Genomic DNA, 20,392 nt, shown 5'->3' with positions numbered 1-20,392 from the left:
TGAATGTGACTACTCTTAATCTGGTTTTAGAATTATTTCTGTTTGCTTTAAGGAAGGCCATTATATTGGCATATCAGAGTATACTAGATTAATTGTGATTTCCATTGCATATATTTGTATTGGCTGTCCTTAATCATACCATACATTTCTAATTAATATTTTACTACCTACTTAAAAACAGCTCCTCACACTTTTCCACCAGTGTTAATCTTATCAGCTTTCAACTTCCTCAGAATACTTTTCCTAACAACATAAAAGATAATGGGAGAAAAAACTGCTGCCTTGATATCCCCATATTCAGTAGTCCTTTAAGTCTAGTGATTTTTTTTTTTAAGTGTTGTACATGTATTCTATCTTTTGTAGGATTTTCACCCTTCTTCTACTGGAAACATGTGGATTTTATCCCTCGCCTTACTGGGAAGCGGGTCAGGCAATGCTGGATGCCATATCCTTCTCACTTCTGATAGTGTCACATAAGGATGTTTGTTGTCGGAACAAACTTCGCCTCATCACCTATTTTAGCAGACCCATGAGATTTTTAATTAGACTCACTATGAATTGCATGAAGTTGTAACACAGGCTACCTCAGTTTAGCTTACATAGCTACAAGTGTTTTTTCTGGAAATGCAAGGATGTAAGATTCCTTGCCGAGGCCTCGGCACTGAAAAGCCTTCCAACCTGAATTTCAAAATTGGCATGAACTATAAAGTAAAAAACATTGGTTTTGTGCTCTGAAAACATTCAGATTCCAATACAAATGCACTAGCAAGGCAAATATAGAATCTGCAGACTCTGTTTAACGTGCACACAAAATACTGCACTTCGGTACTTAAAGTCTTCCATTTCAAAAACAGAAGATCAAAGGATGGTGTAAATTGTACTTAAAACAATTTCTAAAAGCAGATGAAGTCTATCAATGGAAATCTAACTTTCTTGCCTCCATTAACAGAGAAAAATCTAGTTTTGGTACACTGACAAACGTGGCTTTGCTATGTTACCAGCATTGCCAGAAAGAACAATTTAGTAAGGAGTTTAGTCCTTGAAGGCAGTGTCTTTGTCTAATTTCTCCTTATGCCTCACTAGAAAAAAGCTGGAAACACAAGGCTGTGACAGCAGAGAGCTTGTGGAAGACAATGACACACACATTTCTGCTCTTCTATCTAATGACTTGGGAGAAGAGTATGGGAAGAGAAAAAAGAACCCAGCTAGGAACAGGAATCACTGACAACTGCCTAAGGGCTCTCAAAGTCTGTAAAAAAACAAGCCCTGGAGTGCATGTATGACTACCTGAACACTTCATGAATAGGCTGCTGCCTTTTCCCGCTTGGCATGGAGATGGATGTGGGCCATGCCAAGAGAAGAGGGAAAAAACAGAGGACTACAGTAGTTCTCTGGGCTGTCTTTCCTATTATCCATCAACAGGAGAAGGAAGCAGTGGAAAAAGCAGACAGTTTGACTTTTAGGCGTGATGTCTATTTCTTCTGCAAGTAGCTTTCCCAACAGGGACTGCACAGGCGACTGTGTCACTTCCGAAGTAAATACCATAACTGAAGTCAAGTGATAGCTGGGAAAACTAATTGCCACATCTTAGGATCTCTAAATCATATTAACATTAATTTCTTAAAGCACGAGGATGTGTATACCTCATACTTACACATCGGGGCTGCTACAGCACAGTGGAGTTTTATAATAATCTATTTCACAATTCAAAAGACTTGCACTGGAAGTGTTGAGCATCTGGTAGCAAGGCAGACTACACATTATTTTATGTGCTTCCCATATTAACAATGGCTATTTTGGGAGGTTAAATGATTACTTTAAATAACTATGTTTCTAACCTAACACTAAAGCTGTGATTCAGATGATCAAGTAGCAATTTTCCAAATGAGAATTTGTTATGAGCTTGATTTCATTATTAGGTTTACATCGTCTTTAAGTAAACAGAATAATAAGGAGGGCAAGCACACATTAAAGTAACATAATCAAACCTGTAATTTCTTCTTCCACTGCTGGAATGAAGAAGGTTGAGAGGAAGCTATCTCATGTCTCTGCTCTGAAACATCTCAAATAAGCGCCCTCCCCAGCGGGTTAGTAAAGGCTTTATGAGGTCTATGATTCAAAGATTCTTTTTAACTCAAAGCAGTAGTTACAAATGTTCTTTGCCACCATACAATTTGAACCTGTCATCATCACACATCAGATTTTGCCATCGGAGAGGATCTGAGCTGGATAACATGGGAGCTCCGTAACACACAAAAGAACCAGTTCCCATCATACTGTAAAACTGAACCCCAAGATAATTAAACCTTAGACAAGAAAAGACTTGTTATAATGTTATAGTTGGCATAATATAGAGCTAAGTTATCCATGCATAGTGCATCTAAATGTACACAGGCATTTACTGCAAATGCTCGTGCATATTCATTATACAAAGATATGAGTTGGTGCATGCAAAAGAACATGCAGAACTAGGTTTTTCCTTCATTACAGTTTTTTTTCTTCTACTAGTCAGAACTTAAACATGTTTCTGGTTATTTAATAGATAAGCCATTCTTAGACATATCTCAACACTGGTGAAAGATAGAAGTTTTGAGTGACACAATCTACCTTTTACCTTTATAATAGCTAGTTTAACACAAAATCTGCCAGCTACTGAAAAAAATAAACTTCAATAAAACTATTTTTCAAACACAGCATATAGGTTGGCCTTTCCATTTCTATGCTCTTCTTCACTTTTATAACCATGATGTTTCACAAGATCATGCTGAGCTAAAACAGACCTCAGGTAAGATTCTCAGAAGTACCTACAAGTTCCCCTGACTTCAAAAAGGGATACATTCTTGGATAACATAAGCACTTCTGAAAATATTCCCTTCCAGCTTCCTCTTGAATAGAATCCTTACCTTAAATAGATTCTGAGAAATTATATCCCAGCATTTCCAAGCTTTATCTAACATTGGCTACTCTCAAAAATCCTTTTGAAATGTGTCAGGATTTCACATCAATCCTCTTTTTATCTCCACTCTAAAGGAATGATTAAGACAAGGAAGTTTCAGAAGGTCACACTTCACTTCCAGGGAAATTTCTGCAAAGTTATCATGGATTTTGCTCTGAACCTGAGTGAGCTCCCTGGAGGTTCCCAAAGTCTCCTGCCAAAGCAGGGGGAGGAGGTTGGAGGACGTTGCTAAAAGTCATTTTCCTGCTTCACAGAAGTTTCAAAAGACTGGTAAAGCATAGTTTATTATTTTTTCCCATCATTATTGTATTGGTAATGTTTATAATCACAGAAAACACTCAATTATTCTTTGACTTTTATCTGCTAGTACAGCACTGGTATAAGCAATTCTGGGAAAAACACCACTTACGACCTGGCAATGATTTCTGCACTTTTATCTCAAACTCAAAATTAATTATCACTGTTTGCTTTGTTTTAAAATTAAAAAGAAAAAAGGCTCAACAGAAGATTGCACAAATATTGCTTTGATAAAATTTCAGATACATCAAATCTACAGAAAAGCATTTTTAAAAGTATCCTGAAAAACAGTTAAACCTGTGAGAAGAAAGCAACAGTGCTCTCCACAGTGCACACTGGTCTTGGGTTGCAAAGAAACATGCACCTGATGGCTAGGCACCTGATGTAAACCTTGGCTTTGCAAAGCAATTTTTTATATTCTCTTCAGCAACCCAAAACTTGCCTTGAAAAATGTGAGCATTCAACTTTTCTGGCATCTGGAAGAAGTTCCTTGGTTCCCATTTTTAAATTAAGATTGTGCTATACTAGCTAGATATTTTTTTCATGCATTTCAAAGTAAGAGAGTATAGACAGCCTTTGAATTCCATTTAAGGCCTTCTTTCTTTGTTTACTGAAGTCAGAAAAAAAATCACACTGGTCCACAATGCAAGACTGCCTTTACAGAAATAAGGAACCTAGGAAGACTGAATGCCATAATTCCACCTAATTTAGTAGTGCTGCTCCTTATGATTTGAAAATGATCACTGCAGAATGTTTTCTGAGGGTAAGAGTGTAATTGGTTGGAGATCAATAAGTAATTTCTTTCAAGAGGAACTATTCAAGTTCTCAAAGTAGCAAGATTTTTAAATCAAAATCAAGCTAGTCCATTAGCAAAGTTGAGATTAATCTAAACAACAAATTTTTATACTGCCCTAGTTAAGTTTATCTCAACTGATCATTTATTTATGTTGCTGTAAAAATCCAGAGGCTTTCAATTTTGATAGCTAGTTATTTGCTTTAAGGCAGCTGAAATTACTTTTTTAGACTTCCCAGTGTGACAAGCTTGCTTTCTGCCTAAGATTTATCATCACGCAGCAATGGCAAAATCACAGGATAACTTCTAGCATTAAGAAGGAGCACAGTCAATTGTGGTGCAATGAAATTCCCCCAACAGGCTCCAGATTAAATCCTCCAGAATTAATGCACCTTCCTGTGACATTGCTAAATCCCACTTTATGTAATTAGATTGCAGTAAACTGTTATATCTGTACAGGTACTACAATGTGACTTTTAATTGAAAAGCCATATACGGTGACACCATATCAAGCAAGAGGCATTTTGAGAACGGCTGAAAACGTGTACAGCACTGAATGCTACAGGCCATTATCATCTAATTCACATTTGACCCTAAAAGGTTAATTAACAAACTGCTGTACTTAGATTAAAAACAAAACAAATGCTACAAGAACAGTCAAGACATAAAGAATAGCATGCATTTTTTAGAAGTACTTACGATATGCAGCTCTAAGTAATCTCCGAGCCCAGTAGAACTGTCCACTCGAACCAACACAGCTTCTTTTTGAACAGTACTAAACCCTATTGCCAGCCTGTCTGCTCGAGTGCTTGGCCGATCATTGGGAGGCCACGTGTAAGTGATTTGTCCACCACCTTTGCTAAAGATATATGTTGTTCCCGCTGTAAAAGAGAAATAAAGAGAATTAGATCCTTGTACCAGTGTAAACCAATATGCCAAGTATGTGCTCTACAAGATCAAGATGTTTTCTTGTAACAGAGGATTCAAAAATAAAGAACTAAATAAATAAGGCAAGGCTTTACTTCAACATTAAGCAGCTTTTAGTTCTTAAAAATCAGCAATAAACTAAATATTAGTGCTTTTTATGTAATGCAGTCAATAGCATATAATTTAATTGCATGTTCAGCTACTTAAAATATCATGGCTCTTATTCAGAAATAAGATCTCTCTTGAATAGAGATGTAAGAACATCCTTAAAGTTAAGCCCAGCGCTTTCCAAACTAGGCCTACACAGAGGAGAAATCAAGGAATTCCAGTAATCCCAAGATTGGCAACAAATGTAGCTCCACACATCAACGTGGGTTTATTCAATGAAAATACCACACACTATATGATGCATCATCACACCCAGCAAAGCAAGGTATTAAGGAATATATTCTGTTATGCCTTATAAAGGTCTAAGGTTTATCAGCTTGTTACAGATGGAGGTAACAAATGACAGGGTAGAAACATGTTTTTCTTGCCATGCCAGGACAAAAAGATATAAATCTTGCAGCTAAATAAGCAACTGCTTACTTGCCATCAATACTAATATACAAGTTACAAGAGTGGAAATCTTTATATATTATTTTCAAAATTTGCAAAGCATACATTTTGATCAGGCTCTGTGCTCTTCTCTTCTGCAAGGATGGGTAAAAATTAGGGAAAGAGGCTAGAGCATGGTAAATATGGATGTCTAGTTATACAAGCTGTTTTAGGCTGGCTCAGCTTATGTTTTACTATATGTAACACAGTTTATTTCACCAAATACTCTCATTACATACTTTCCAGGTCCACACAAGAACTACATGCATCACATTGTAAGAAAAGTTGTCATTTTCATGCTTTCTTTCTGACCAGCAATTACGTGAACACACAAAAGGTTTTAAAACCCAAAGAGATGTAGATTTTTTTTAACTTTAAAACAAGAAGTGCTGCATAGAGTGCATCTCTCCTTCAGTTCCCATGTCTCAAAATCTTACTCTACTGTGGAGATTGCTTTGTATCTTTCTCAAAATAAAAAGGTTATTGGTCCTTTTGAAAAGATACCTTGTATCTTCATTTTTCTTTATGAAATTACCTGCCTGCCATCTCATTCATTTTTTTTTCCAATACCATCAATTTTTAAATACTTCATGCATTCTGCATAGTACTCAAAACTATAAAATTCATTTTAAATCAACACTATAATTGCACTGTGCTTCAAATAAACCATGTAGCTTTTCTCTCGATACAGCAAAATGTCAACCTGCATGTGCGGTTGGAAAACTTGTCCATCTTTTTTTCTTTCTTTCTTTTTTTTTTTTTTTTAACTAAAGACAAGCACAGCAACAGATCTAAAATTCCCATTACACACAGAGAGTTTATCATCACTATAAGGAGTTGTGCAAGTGCAGTGAAGATAGGGACTGTGCCATACAATGGCTTGGTTCCAGGCAAAGAATGTATGGTTGTGGGATCTGTGTGACAAAATCTACTCTCCCTCCCTCTCTCCCAGCCCATCCCAGTTTTCCCATACACAGTGCTGAGAAATGGGCAGTTTTCCAGTGCACACTATTAAGCAAGGATGGCTGAATAGCCAGGACTAGTGCACTGCAGTACAAAGCCATGACAGCAGCATCACCTCTGATGGAAGGTCCCAAAGTTTCTGTCTTTGCTACCTAGCAGTGGCTTAAAATCTTGAGCCAAAGGTGAAGCGACAGACTTTGGATAGTGACAAATTAATATCCCTCATAAAAGGGTTTACTCAATGTTCCTGAAAAACTGAAGGCTTGATCATTCAAATCAGTGACAGTCTTTTTGCTGACTTCATAAAATACCATGTGAGACCATGAATTCCCACTGGTAATAAACCAGAGGAAGGCTAGGAAAAACAACTCTCTACACTTCAGTGTCACACATGATTCTGTTAAAAAAGCACATAAGATTTAAGTGGGAGGACATAATTCTCCTTTTCTTGTAGCAGATGTGTTTACCGAATAAAGAAGACAAAGAAAAAGCCTGCCAAATAGTGGTATATTTATACTGAATATAATGACCCCAAAATAGGTCTCCAGATCTAAATAATTCTGTTGATATTCTTAGGCAATGGTAATATTGGTTAGTTCTTGGCCAAGTCCTGCTCATCAAATAAACAGATGAAGAACAAGCTATTGAATGCTACTGCTGCAATGATGCCAAGGTCAACAGTAGTACAGCAAGATAAATCTTGCTGCAGATCTTAAACGACTTGGAATCAACATTAACATTTTACAAATTCTTATCTTTTATCTAAAACAACATGTGGTTTATGTTTTCTTAGGTCAAAGCTTTCCCTTCTTCATAACTGTCTGTTTTGTAGCTCTTCATACTAGCGGAGTGTCTGGTAACAGGCTAATTAATGTGTTGATGCATACAGATCTGCCTTTGTCTAAGCAACTCAGGCAGTCACGTTCTTTGAATTTCCTGTATTAATTATGAAAAAATGGGTCGGAAGCCATTTGAGAATAGGTCCTCTAGTGTTTATATTTCAAGAAAGACAAATATAATAATGTAAAATTTATTACTTTGGGATTGATCTCAGCTTACAGGCCAACCTCCCATTAACTATTAAAGGCTAGAAACCTTGTGATTGTTCAAAAACACCCTGCTTACTATCAGTTTCAGATCGGTTGAGAAACAACAGAGGAAACTTAATTCACTTGCTCCACAAAGGCTTTTATGCTCTCTGACAAACCTTGTAGTGTCTCTGCCATCCTTTCAGCACACCGCCACTGAAAACCAGTCATCTTTTTTTTTTTTCCGCTTATGGCACTGTGTTGTTTGGGATTTATCATCTCAAGAGAATTGAAAGCAGCACAATTAGAATGTCAAGAATAGCAATGCCATCAGCACAGCACTTCTAAGTAGGCAAGTTTGTAACAAGCCAGTTACATCTCTCAGCTGCAGAATTCACTGCATAGTTCCTTATGCTTCCATGCCTCCATACAATGTTTAGGGAAAAGCGTCCATGCAGCTATCTGAAATCCTTCACTGTGAAAGCAGAGCTCCTATTGTAACAAACTGCCAGTGGTCAAGATGCAGTAATGGTTTTTAATGGCCTGGGTCTCTCAAGCCCTACTTGTTTGCAAAATTCATCTTTATGAAATAGTGTATTCATTTCAGCACAGCCTGGCAGCAACTCAAGGACATCTGCTTACCTATACAGTACTGAACAGATGAATATTTTGTTTAGTGCCCATTTCCTGTATCTATTATTGTGTATCACTGCAAAGCTTTTCAATGTTTATTGCTGCAAAGTCAAATCTGATGGAGTTCAACAGTTTGCTCAAATCAAGCAACAAAGCCACAGCTTTCTACCTTCCTCATATTCATCCCAATTTTGTGTTCAAGATATATTACACTGAAGGGTTATGTGTCTAATTCCATTTTCCCTTATAGCACTAGTAACAATGTTTATTTTCAGCATGGAAATGGTAGGTTTCAAATGCTGATCAAGTGAAAGTGATGGTTTTATTGAACTCTAGAGCCCAATGAGCTATGATTTCACCAGATTATTGCTGGAAACCTAACAACTGAAGTGTTTAAATTTCAAAATTGAGCACTGTTAGCTGCCCTTTCATTAACGCTATGACTATTTTTAGCTATTATAAAAATGCAGAGGGTAAACATTACTGGCTATAACAAGAAATTATCCAATAATGTAATTTTCTTCCTTCTCTCTGTTACCAGTACTTCACTCATTTCAGGAGAGATTGTGAACCCTCTTATTCTCACAGGTAGGTAATTACTTGCATTGATAAACCCGTTGAACCCAGTGAGACTATTTGTGCAGTTACTGTTAATAACCAAGAGTGAAGCATTTGCAATATAAATCTCCATATAGACATACTCACAAACATCTGTATGAAAGTATTTTAATCATACTTCCTGTGTTCAGGGACCATATGAATCTCCATTTAATAATTCTTTTTAGTCTTTCATCTTCATATTTTCATCCTGCACTTAGCTAAGATTTCAGAAAAATACACAGAATTTTCCATACATAGATTTGTACACATTTTTTGATGTAAGTAGAGAAGCAAATGCTTGAGGTCTAAAACATGACCTTGCTGGGGGTTGGGGGTAAGAAGTTGTTTAAAAATTAACAGTTTGGTAGATTAAAAAACAACCCTTTACTGAGTTTCTTCTTAGACTCTGATTTAAGTGTTATTAATTATTTACACAGATCAGAAAATACATGCCACAGGGTTGAGATGAGAAGGGCATGGCCATTAAGATTAACCATGGGAAGAAGAAAAGAAGAGCTGCTGAAAGAAATATTTCAACCTAAAGTTTGGACACAACTAAACACTTAACAATGACATCCCGGTGCAGTCTCTCCCCACCGACCTGGGCAGGAGCATGTAATTGCACTGCAATAATTACATCAAGCTTGTCAAAGAATGATTTACTTGAGAACAAGAGAGGTTTATGGGATGTGGAAGGAGATATTTTTGAAAGGGATCATTGACAGTAAGTCTTCAAAAAGCTTGGACATTTTAGGGGTGAAGGGAGCTTTTGTGCTTTAAAAGAAAAAGAAAAAAAAAGAAAAAAAAAGAAAGAAAAAGAAAGAGAAGAAAAGAAAAATGCAGGGATTATGTACTGCAGATAAGAACAGAGAAACGGTGTCTCCTTCCAGGCAGGCTTCCTCTGCCATCCTGGTGCATGTACATGGGGTCTAGACCTGATAAAGCCCTTTGTTTGGTCTGGTTATGAATAGCCTCTTTAATGATCTCTACTTCAGATAAAGATACTGATGAAAATAAAGACTACTCAAAATGCCATCCTGCCAACCTCCACCTTTCTGCAGGACCCACATCTCTCTGCCAGACGTAAGTTATAGAATTCCATTTTTCTGCCAATCTGCAGGGTTTTAGCAAGTCTGAGGCCACATTTTGTTTACAGTGGCTGCTGCAAGCTGAATCTCCAAACTTCCAATACTGCAGGCAGCTGTAGTCTCTGAGTATGTTAATAGTGCACTGGCTGTAACCTAGAATTGGAGCCTATTTCATAGCATGGGACATGACTTAAAAATTATGGTTGAGAAGCTAGTTTTTACTCATATGGTAACCATATGAATATGAGCTCAGTTAACTCAATCCCTAGATACACAACAATTCACCAAAATTATTTATCTAATTAATTATAAAAATTATTATTATTTAATATTATTAAAATTAATATCATTAATAATTATTATAATTATAAGTATTTTATTATTTATAATAATTAATCAAGAAAGCATTATCACCAACACGTACAAGATGCTGAAACAGAACAGCCCTCATTTCATTGCTGCTGTCAGCTGCTTCTTGAGGTTTGTCTGTCAATCAGTCAATATCAGTAGTAGAAGGATAAAGACAAGATCCAGCCTTCTATCCTTGATAAGGGGAAACCATGCTGTACAACTAACATTAATGCCAACACAATTCTACATTGCATTATCTTGGGTTCTATCCAAACCACTCCAGAGACCACAATTTGCCTCATCAGACCTGGCCTCATCTTTTTTGATTGTTTGTTTGTTTCAAAACACCAAATATAAACTTGATAGAGATCTATATATAAAGAAAAAAAAAATCTGTGCAGAGTTCAGCTGTCTTCCCCAAGAGCTGTCTCAAAATAAAGGTCTGGGCAAGAACAGAATCACACAGTCTGAAGTCAAGCTGAGCATCCTGGCCTTTACAGTGACATTTTCTGAAGATTCAAGGCAGTAACAGAAACAAAGTTTTTACCTCAGACCACTACAGCTGCTACAGGTAGCTTAATCAGCTCAGCACCGTGTCTCTCTCTTACCTCTTCCCTAAACCAACTAGCCAAACAAAAGAACAAAACAAGAAAACCACTCGCTACCTTTTCTTACTCCTCCTTTCATCCAGTCTATGACTACCAGATGAGGAGGGTATCATCATCTGCAAAATCCTTTGTAGGTGACACAACAGTATTCTCACCTGTCTTCAAGGACCCCTAGGGTCTTCCCACAATTTGACTTCCTGATAACAGACTCTTGACCTAAAGAGTGCTTGACCTGCCACTGGCTAAACTAACAAAAATACATCTCCACCTTTGCCTTCGGGCACTTGGACTGAAACGTGGCCTGATTCAAACTAAAATTCTTATTTGAGTCAGGGCATCAGAAGGTTTTCCACTCTGCACTGCCAGAGTCCGCTGAAGCATTAAGGACTGAAATCTCAACTCCTTTATCACTGCATCAGTAAGAGGCATTATATGAAGTCATCTATACTGATTATTGCCAAGTTGGTTCTAGGGCCTCAGCCTTCAAACATCAAACAAATTAGTGAAGAGACTCTTCAGCCTGGCTGCAGTGCAGGGAGGGGAAAAAGAGATTACAAGTGGAGACCTTGAATTTGCTGAGAACTTAGCAGAATGCTTCACCGTTAAATAAGTCATGTCACAGCTCTCTCAATTCAAATATGTCACTAATGCAAGACAGAACTGCTTTGTCCATGCAGGGAAAATGTCAAACTTATTTAAGACCCTCTAAACATTAACACTGCTATACACACCCTCCTGGTGTGTATCTTTGTTGATAATACCCCATCATTTATACTGTACACTGCTTGCCATAAGAAAGTGGGAGAAAATTTATCCCACTGCAGTTCCAACTGTCATTGGAATTTCAGTTTCTCAGCTTTAAATGTGAAGTTCCTATTTTTATTAAGTTCTTCTACAGAGAAGAAGCTTATGCAATTGCAACACACATCCACTGTCCATGCTCAACCCCTAGTGACTTTTCAATCCAGGTTCAGCCAAATCTGAAAGAGGAAGAGGTAGAAATTTCAGACACAGCTAGCTCTTAGTAGCTGAATGAAAATGCAGTGATTGGGTAAAGCAGAAATCTGTAGAGCTCAAACTGTGCTTTCTGTACAGCAACAGCCTGTAGGGCATTTGACAGCTGTTTATTGGTGGGGCAGCCAATGCACTCAATGTGCTTTGTTAGCCCAAGAGCCACCAAAAGCACTGGGAGGAAGGAAGAGAAGACAGAAATTGTAGTTTCTGCAAGGAAATATTTGAGAAACAAGGCACCATTTAATTAAAAAATATACAATATATAATTCTATTCATTTTATATTCATTAGTTTCGCTATTCTTGGGAAATACACAAAGCCAAAATACATCATGTGTGTATCCTACCTGTAAGAAATACATATAGCTGTATTGCTTTTTAATAGGGTTACTAAGAACTAAACATAATGGAGTTTAAAAGAACTAAAACTAGTGAGAAGGGATGACACAAAAGATGTGTATATCCGTACACCAGCAGAATTGCACAGCTTTACAGTGATATTGTAGGATAGTATCATTCCTACTGAATGATCACATCATTCATAAACAATACAAATTGTTAAAATCAACGCTTCAAAGGGGAAAAAATGATTTTCCAACTGGAATGAGATTCTAATATCTTCATTTAAATCAAGCAGCATTTTATAGGACCTTGAATGACTCTATTGATTTAGATTGGATCACTTAACTGGAGTATAGTACTACTCAGTTTGAGTAGATATATCTATCTAAGAACTTTCAATGGTGTTTAAAATGAATGTAATTTTGTAAGGACTTTAGCTAAGCAATAGCTAGCTGAAGGGACTGCTAAAATAATGTAGAAATTGGAGTATCTGTTTATCTGGCTTATTAAGAAAATATGAGTCAATTTTAAAAATGCCTATAGAATTGATAATATTTAGGCACTGGTTCTACAAAATTATTGTGATCATCTTTGAAATGCCCACAATAAAATGTTCTGGGTTTGTTTTGGCCACATTTTCATTTAGCCAAAAGCTATGACTTCCTTTCTGAAAGGATATAGCCTTTTAAAAGCAATTCTGATAGACCCTGGTAAAAAACCATTCTTGCTTATCTCCAGTATTTCCTAGTTCAAATATTTTTACTTGCTGCCTATTACCTAATACTTTTTCAATACAGATAGCTGTTCAAAATGAATTTAGAACATTTCTGTATGAAATGTAAGCCAAGTAATTCCCCATTATTGCTTTGCCCCTTTATGTAATGTGGATGGTTAGAAAATGATGTATTTCTGAAATGAAAAACTACTTTAAATGTCATATTGCAGCCAACATGAAACATTTTAATCCATTATAACACTATTAAAGGTAACAAGGATACGTGTCTGACTCTGAAAGCATTCCAAAAAGTCAGATGGAAATTAAAAATCAAATGTCTACAAATAAGGGTAGGTTTTATTCCTCCTACGAGCTTGGCAACATATAGTAAAAGATAAATTTCTTGAATAGTATCTAGAGAAGTGGAATCTGCTTTTTGGGAAACACATGCAAGAAAGCCATGAGATGAAATACATGTTTTATGATAGGTATAAAGGCATTATCAAACTCAAGAATGAAACCAGTAAACTCAAGTGCTCTGAAAGACAACAGGACTGTTTTGGTTCCCACACCCCTGACATTAGGAAGCGTCAAGGCCCGAGATGGCGATTTAACCACTGTGACAGTAAATTCTATTAAAATAAATGGTACCTGCCTTTGTGAGATGATGGGACCGCACAGTCCACTGATTTGCTTCCTATGTTGGCTTATTAGTTGAGCCAACATACCAAAAAAAGAATGTAGTCAAGGGACTGGTTAGCTGAGGGGGTTTGTAACAGCATGGAATAACTGGGATATCAGCTCAAACACCACCCAGGTTGATAGAGACCAAATGTTGTCACCATCTGCTGGTGGCCTACGTGAAATCACTCAGTGGTTCCAGCCCAGGCACCTTTCATACTCAACAGATACCTGGCAAAAGTCAGAAGCTCTGCAAGCCAGCTAACTTGAGGTGTTGGCATTTCCAAGCTTGCTGACTAAACTAGGAGGCCTGTAACTTGAAAACAAACTGTTTTTGCACCAGAATCTGAGCAGATCTTACACAAAAGTAATTCGGCACAGATGCTCATGCACACCGCAAGTCAGCAGCAGCAAAAAAAAAAAAAAAAAAAAATTACTTTGAGATTGCTTTGTCTCTATAGAGATCTCTCAAAAGAAATGGCTTTTCACAGATAGAGTAACAATAAATAACAAATATGCCATTATTTCAAGCAAAACTGTGTATGAGGCAACATTCTTATTCAAGCATCTGATTTTCAGAAGTACAGTGGCATTCATGGTAACCTTGAAAAATCACCCCTTCACTTTAGTACTTAACACGTGTTTAGATGATTAGATGAAGATATAAGCATTTGAAAAGTCCATCCACAAGTTATTTAATGATCTTAAAATGGGCAGAAGATTTGCTTCAAATCTAGTGTATTTCTAGGCTAGAGACTTTACTTATTTTGTTTCATTCAAAAAGCATTCTCATTGGTTTCCTTATTACTACTCTTGTATCCAGTTTGTTATTTTTAAAAGACATATTATCTTACTTGGTAAATTGTGCATCTCATAATTTGCTCCAGAGAAGTCTTAACAGAGCTGTCAAAAGTAGCAAAAACTTTTCTTACAGGGAATGCATAACATGCAGAAAATAAAAGTACTGTTAACTACTGGTGTGTTAAATTCACTGAAAAAAAAAAAAAAAAAAAAACATGATACAAGCATAGCAAGAATGTTAAATGTATAAAAAACCAAGATGATACGATTACTTGCAGCAGAAACAAGGCACTGCTAGGGTTTTGAGGTTTGAGGACATGGAGCCTCTAGTGAAAACGGCGAGTTGGATTATGGAAAATGTGCAATGACGTTTGATCATTTTAGTTTGTTCAAGCTACTGGAGAATAAAGTGTACAACAGAATACATACTCTCCTATAAATAACTTAATTACTGGTAGCAGGCGGAGAGAACCGTGTTGTGTATGAACAGTAATGCCATTTCTGAACATTTTCAAGAAAATGTATATGGGCTATATCTGAAGAAAAACTGGAAGAGTAGTTTCTTAGTTCCATTACACCCTGAAATACAAAAATAAGAGACGAAATGGTGATACTAAATCTCTGAACCAGTACAGCTTAAGCCTCTGTGAAGCACATGGATCCACCACTGCAGCAGTGGTTGGGTTGCTGCAGGGTCTTGCTGGCAGCTCTGGCAGGGGAAGCACGGATGGACCAGCTATGCAAGTCCTGCAGCCTTGGAGCATCATCTTTCTCACTACGAGTGTGAGCGAACTCCACATTTCATGATCTATTTGATACAAAGAGTAACAACAAATAAACCATCCACTAAATTTAAAAGTAAGACTAGTCTTCATCAGTAATACACAGACTTCCGAATAGCATCAGACAAAGAGGGAGTATGATGTAGAAATATCTCATTGGATCAAAAGCAGGACTATGAACAAAATCAGCTACAGCTGATATTCCACCTGGAAAGACTTTCTGATCACTGTCTCAAGGATCAATTTTGGGACATTTGAGTTTATTTGTATTACCAAATTAGCACATAAAACAGTGCAAAAAAAGAGGAACAAGTAAATCCAGTAGAATTTGTATCTTAAGAGTGATTAGACCGCTACAGTAAAAGTGAACAGAGGCCAGACAAATTGGGCCATTCACTTTTTTTCTACTACATACCGTCCTGCCACATAACACATTTCCAATTGTAGTCTGGCACAAAAATGCAACATGCCTTGCCATTATGATAATTGCTATCATTCTTCTTTGAAAAGTCCTTATGCTCTTGTTTGTAAGCAACAATTCACTGCCAGCTTCAGAGAAAAAAAAAGAGCTGCAGTGACAAATAATCATCTTATGCTCTTCACTATTTGTTTTACATAGCTGAGCAATTAGCGAACATGGCTCAACCACTGACTACCTTAATGGTGTTTGGAAGGAACTTGACACAAAGGCTCTGAGTTGCAGCTATTCATTCGTCTCAACAGGGACTAACTCAAGTGTCAGCTATGATATTTCACATGCCAGCACTCCGAGCTATGACCTACTTCATCTGTGGACACATGGAAAGTGAGCTGTTACCACACTCTGGAGACTAACCTAGTTTAATTAGAACATTGATTCTGTGTAGGCCCTTCACTTCCGATGTTCTAGCTCAAGGAAATTATGACTGCTTTTATTTTACAGAAATGGAGATCCGTCTTCAACAGTTTGGGAAACCTTACTTTAACAAAACACTTTACAGTAACATATAAAAAGATCTGAAGAAAACTACTAGTAATAATACTAATAGTAGTAATAATGCTGCATGTGGAAATCAGAAAATTATTCTGTGCAGAGATGTACCCACTTTTCAATAAGTGTTTGTCTAAGTCTGCAAAAAAATCCAAAATAAACAAGAAAAAAAGAATACCCAACAAAAGGGAGGTTATGCCAATGCATTAAAAAGGTCCTTTTCAGAATCAGCTGAGGCTATTTCTCACACATTTGCAGGGAGCTTCTGTTTATACGCAAGTTTCTACATTTCACACAAAAATTAAACCCATCAAAGATGCCCTAAGATTAAAAAAGTAGTTGCATACCATTAGACTTGAAATCTTTTAAATTAAATTTTACAGTTCACATGGGGAAGAAGGCCCTCTGCCTGTCATATAAATGCTCATCTAGTAAACCCCAATCAGAAATTAAGAATCATTATTTAACTCTAGAAGGTTTTGTTCATATCCTGTTTGGTTCTCAAAGGACACTGCATATTCCTTGCTCGTGCCGGCTGAGGCTCAGCAAGATGGCTATGAAACGAGAGGCTGGCTCTGGGATGACTTTGCCAGCATTTATAGTAACAACGCAACCTAAAGGCTGCAGTTAAACAAGAGAGTAGTATTTTTGGAATACCCCGCTGTTCTAAAGTGCACTGTGAATATTAACATATTCCACTAAATTCGTTTGCACTCATTATCATAAGCAATTACTTACTGTTTAGATGCTACTGATATTAAATTGGCAAGCAATTTGCAAGAATTAATACATAGCATAAGAAGTTTTTTGATATTCCATATGACAGTTTGAAAAGGCAAACATTTCTAGAAACACAGCCTAACATAAAAACATATACCGATGACTCTCTGTATATAAAAATAGTGTCTCTTCCTAGCTGGCATCTTTCTCCAGTAGCAAGATAATAATATCCAGAGGCTCTCACAAGTTCTTTATAAACTTGGTTTTGGCGCTGTAGAGTAAATCATAAACGCCTCCGGCCAAATGCAACAGTACCATCTCATGCCCATGGAAAGAGAAACTATTTTCACGCTCATTTTGGAAAATAATAGTTCAGAAAAGTACATCAGGGTGAAGCTCAGTTTTTTGCTCCAAAGGCTATTACTTGGGCCTGGTACAACGCTGTTGGGAGGCAAGGGTATATAAACATCCTTGTGCTCAAGACACGGGCAGGGCCAGCACAAGCTCTCGGGAGGTGCAGTCCCACTGCAGGCAACACCAACCCGAACCTACTGCTCTGCAGCCCAAGCAAGCAGTAACTCCCAACAAAATAATGGCAGTAACCTCGGAATGAAAGCCAAAGCAAGAGAAGAACGAGGCCTCCTTCTGTGAGGCCTCTTCAGCAGATGTTAAAGCAGCCTTTTCAGACGCATCCTAACAAAGGGTCCTGCTCCACCACAAAATAAGATGCTGATGACGCAGCCTGGGCCAGAAATGACCCCTGGGGCTGTGCGGGGAGGAGAGGACAAGGGGAGAACATGGAGAGCAATGTGTCCTGTTCCTTGTTTTACCTTTTGACCATGCTTTAACCATCCTGGCTCCTGGCTGAAACACCCAGGGAGACCTTTTTGGCCTGTTGTTCTTCATCTTCCATGTAGTCCCCATGGATGTGGGGGCAGCAGCAAGGTCCTGCCTGGTCGCTTCCAACTACTTCCCTGCGAATTGCATCTACCTGCCTGTTTGTGCAAAAATGCCTTAAATGCAACTCTGGGCCTTAACGGGGGCCTTGGGAACACAGCACACTATAACCAAACCACAGTAGTTTAAGTAATTCCCAGAATATATTTCTAAAAATATAACCCATGATCTCAGGTCTCAATCTCTTAAGATGGGTTTCAGCCTGGAACCAATTGCTATAGCCACCTTCTAGCTCATAAAACAGCCCAGACTGCAACAGAAACACTAAATGCACCCTTAACTCTAGGAGGGCAATGGTCCCCGCCTGCCATGCTCAATTATGCACCATTCTATTATGCATTATTGGGCTGAAGACATCTTAGATAAAAATAGTCATCATTAAAAAGAAAAAAATAAATTAATCAGTCCTTGCACATCTTTTACCCTTTTCAAAGCTGAAGCACTTTCTGCACCTTTTTTTATTACTGCCTTTTTAAAAACAATTTTTTTAATTATTCTTTTTCTTTTTTTTCTAATTGAACCTTCCAGTTAGCCTTGTGACCTTAAAATGCATGAATTTCAGAGCTAAACTTGATATATGCCTTTGTCTCTAAAATAAAGTATTGAAGTTCTCATCTGATCAACAAGCCCCATTTCTTGTTCTTATTGACCTTGAACAGTACAAATATTCAAGCAACTGTTTGTAATGAGGCTACTTGGGATAAAGCAATTCGGTGCTCAAAGTAGGGCTTGAGTCATTCTCTATTTCCCCCTTCATCAGTACTGTATCAACACTTTTTTTCTAATGCTCATCTGCAAGAGTTTTAATGAACCATTTGGTTTCTGAAGATGTGACAAAAACTGTGAGGAGCGCTCACAACCATGGGGCAGCTTTCCCTCTAGAGAAACACACAACCCTGCAGCTGAGGCTCAGCATCCATGTCCTTAAGCTTTACTAGCTCCTTGCACCCTGAGGAAGCAGGAATGGCAACTTCAAATTGCCTTCTGGTAAATAAAATATGATGCCTTGCTGCGTTCAACGAAGAAAAATTATTTTCATGAATCCCAGAAGAGCAGCATTTTCTGGAGAAATCCAGACTCATCTACTTTTATCAGAATTTTGTCTGTTTATGAAATGTTAAACCTAAGCCGCAATGGCAAGGAAAAATACATGGCTATTTCTTTAAACAGTAATTGCTATTAACTGCTATTAAACCCCATTGATTTTTGTAGACTTAATCTTGATTTCTTTAAATGTGTGATATACAGACTCCTATCAGTGAAGAAAATTGTCATTAATGTAAATTTCATGATCAGGAATCTTTCTGAGAGTTTCATACTCTCATAAAATCAACACCTAGGGGAATCTGAACTTTCTCTAACAAAAAGTGAATTTTTAGAACTAATAGCAGCAATGAAAATGTGTATGTGACCTGAAAACACCCTAACAGCTCCTGAAGTATTAAGGAGAAACTCATGTTTTAAAAGCACTGCTAGTAATGAGGCATATTTAAGGACCACATCAATTTGATTTTTTGACATCTCACAATCGTGAACAATTGTCCTGATAGTTTTCTGTTGGGAAATAACAGCACAACTAATGCAGAGTCCAGTCCTGATTCTCTGCCATCGCACAATATCATATTGGGAATTGACATTTTTTTACCTTCCTAACTTTTGTGTGACCTAACTCCACAAAAACCTCCAGAAAAGCAATTCCAGCCACAGATCTGGCATGAGTTTAGAGGGAAACAAGGGGTATGCCCATGCCATGAATAAGGTAAAGGTAAAGAAAAAGCTTTGAATCAGAGTCACTTAGCATCTCTTCAACAGTAACACCAACAGACCTGAGCCCAAAACTTGCAAAAGATTCGTGAGAGGGTATGACTTGTACTTTTCTTCCCAAGACACGACAACTAAGGAAGAAAATGTGACACAGGCATTCAAATCACTCCTTGAAATCCTCTGTGCTTACGCAAACAGGTAGCATGTCTTAAAAAGACGTTGGACTTGCAGAACTGCTCTTGCTCTAATTATGCTGGTGGGTGGAAAGGTCTGCTTTTGTAACATGACAGCTCAATCTGATAAATTTAACAAAAGTGTAGAGTGGAGTCAAGCCATGAGCAGATATCCTTAAAGCATGTCAAACAAACCCAGCCTCTCTCCCAGAAGAGCTTAGATCGCCTCATCCAAGACCCCAGTGGCACCATGAGCAAACCCAACTCCACCGCGAAGAGCATCCTTCTCCTAGCATCCAAGCCACAGCATACTCAAGTATGTTCGGCTCAAGGGATTATACTCATCATATAGGACAAGTGCAGAGAAGGAATAAAAATTCTAAAGGCTCAGATAAGTAGACCCCATGACACACTGTGGTCATGCAGACTCAACTGATTGCCAGTTTCCACCAAGCACCACCTGATTAGAGCTGTTATCAATATGAAGGTCATGTTAAATGGTACTAAGCACACTCGGTACTTACCTTGGTATTTCTGTTAATGTTCATCAAAGTAATTCCTGTTTTAAAAGGGATGATTATTCGGTACCATTATCAGTCTCAGCCTCAATATATTATACTGTCACTAATACACC

The 20,392-nt window shown here is 37.6% G+C and overlaps 1 protein-coding gene across 7 annotated transcripts in view; it reads right to left on the bottom strand.

Moving 5' to 3' along the window:
• NRXN1 (neurexin 1) overlaps window positions 1–20,392 on the bottom strand; it is a 592,551-nt gene that overhangs the window by 180,541 nt on the left and 391,618 nt on the right. For all 7 annotated transcript variants that reach the window (XM_026048048.1, XM_026048049.1, XM_026048050.1 and 4 more), the window contains one exon: window positions 4,746–4,927. In XM_026048048.1, coding sequence (XP_025903833.1) covers window positions 4,746–4,927 — 182 coding nt within the window. The remainder of the gene's footprint in view (window positions 1–4,745; window positions 4,928–20,392) is intronic.

Source organism: Nothoprocta perdicaria, unplaced genomic scaffold (genome assembly GCF_003342845.1).
Source record: "Nothoprocta perdicaria isolate Ctin4 unplaced genomic scaffold, notPer1 scaffold_51, whole genome shotgun sequence".
NCBI lineage: Eukaryota > Metazoa > Chordata > Aves > Tinamiformes > Tinamidae > Nothoprocta > Nothoprocta perdicaria.
This window is presented reverse-complemented; position numbering and strand designations above follow the sequence as displayed.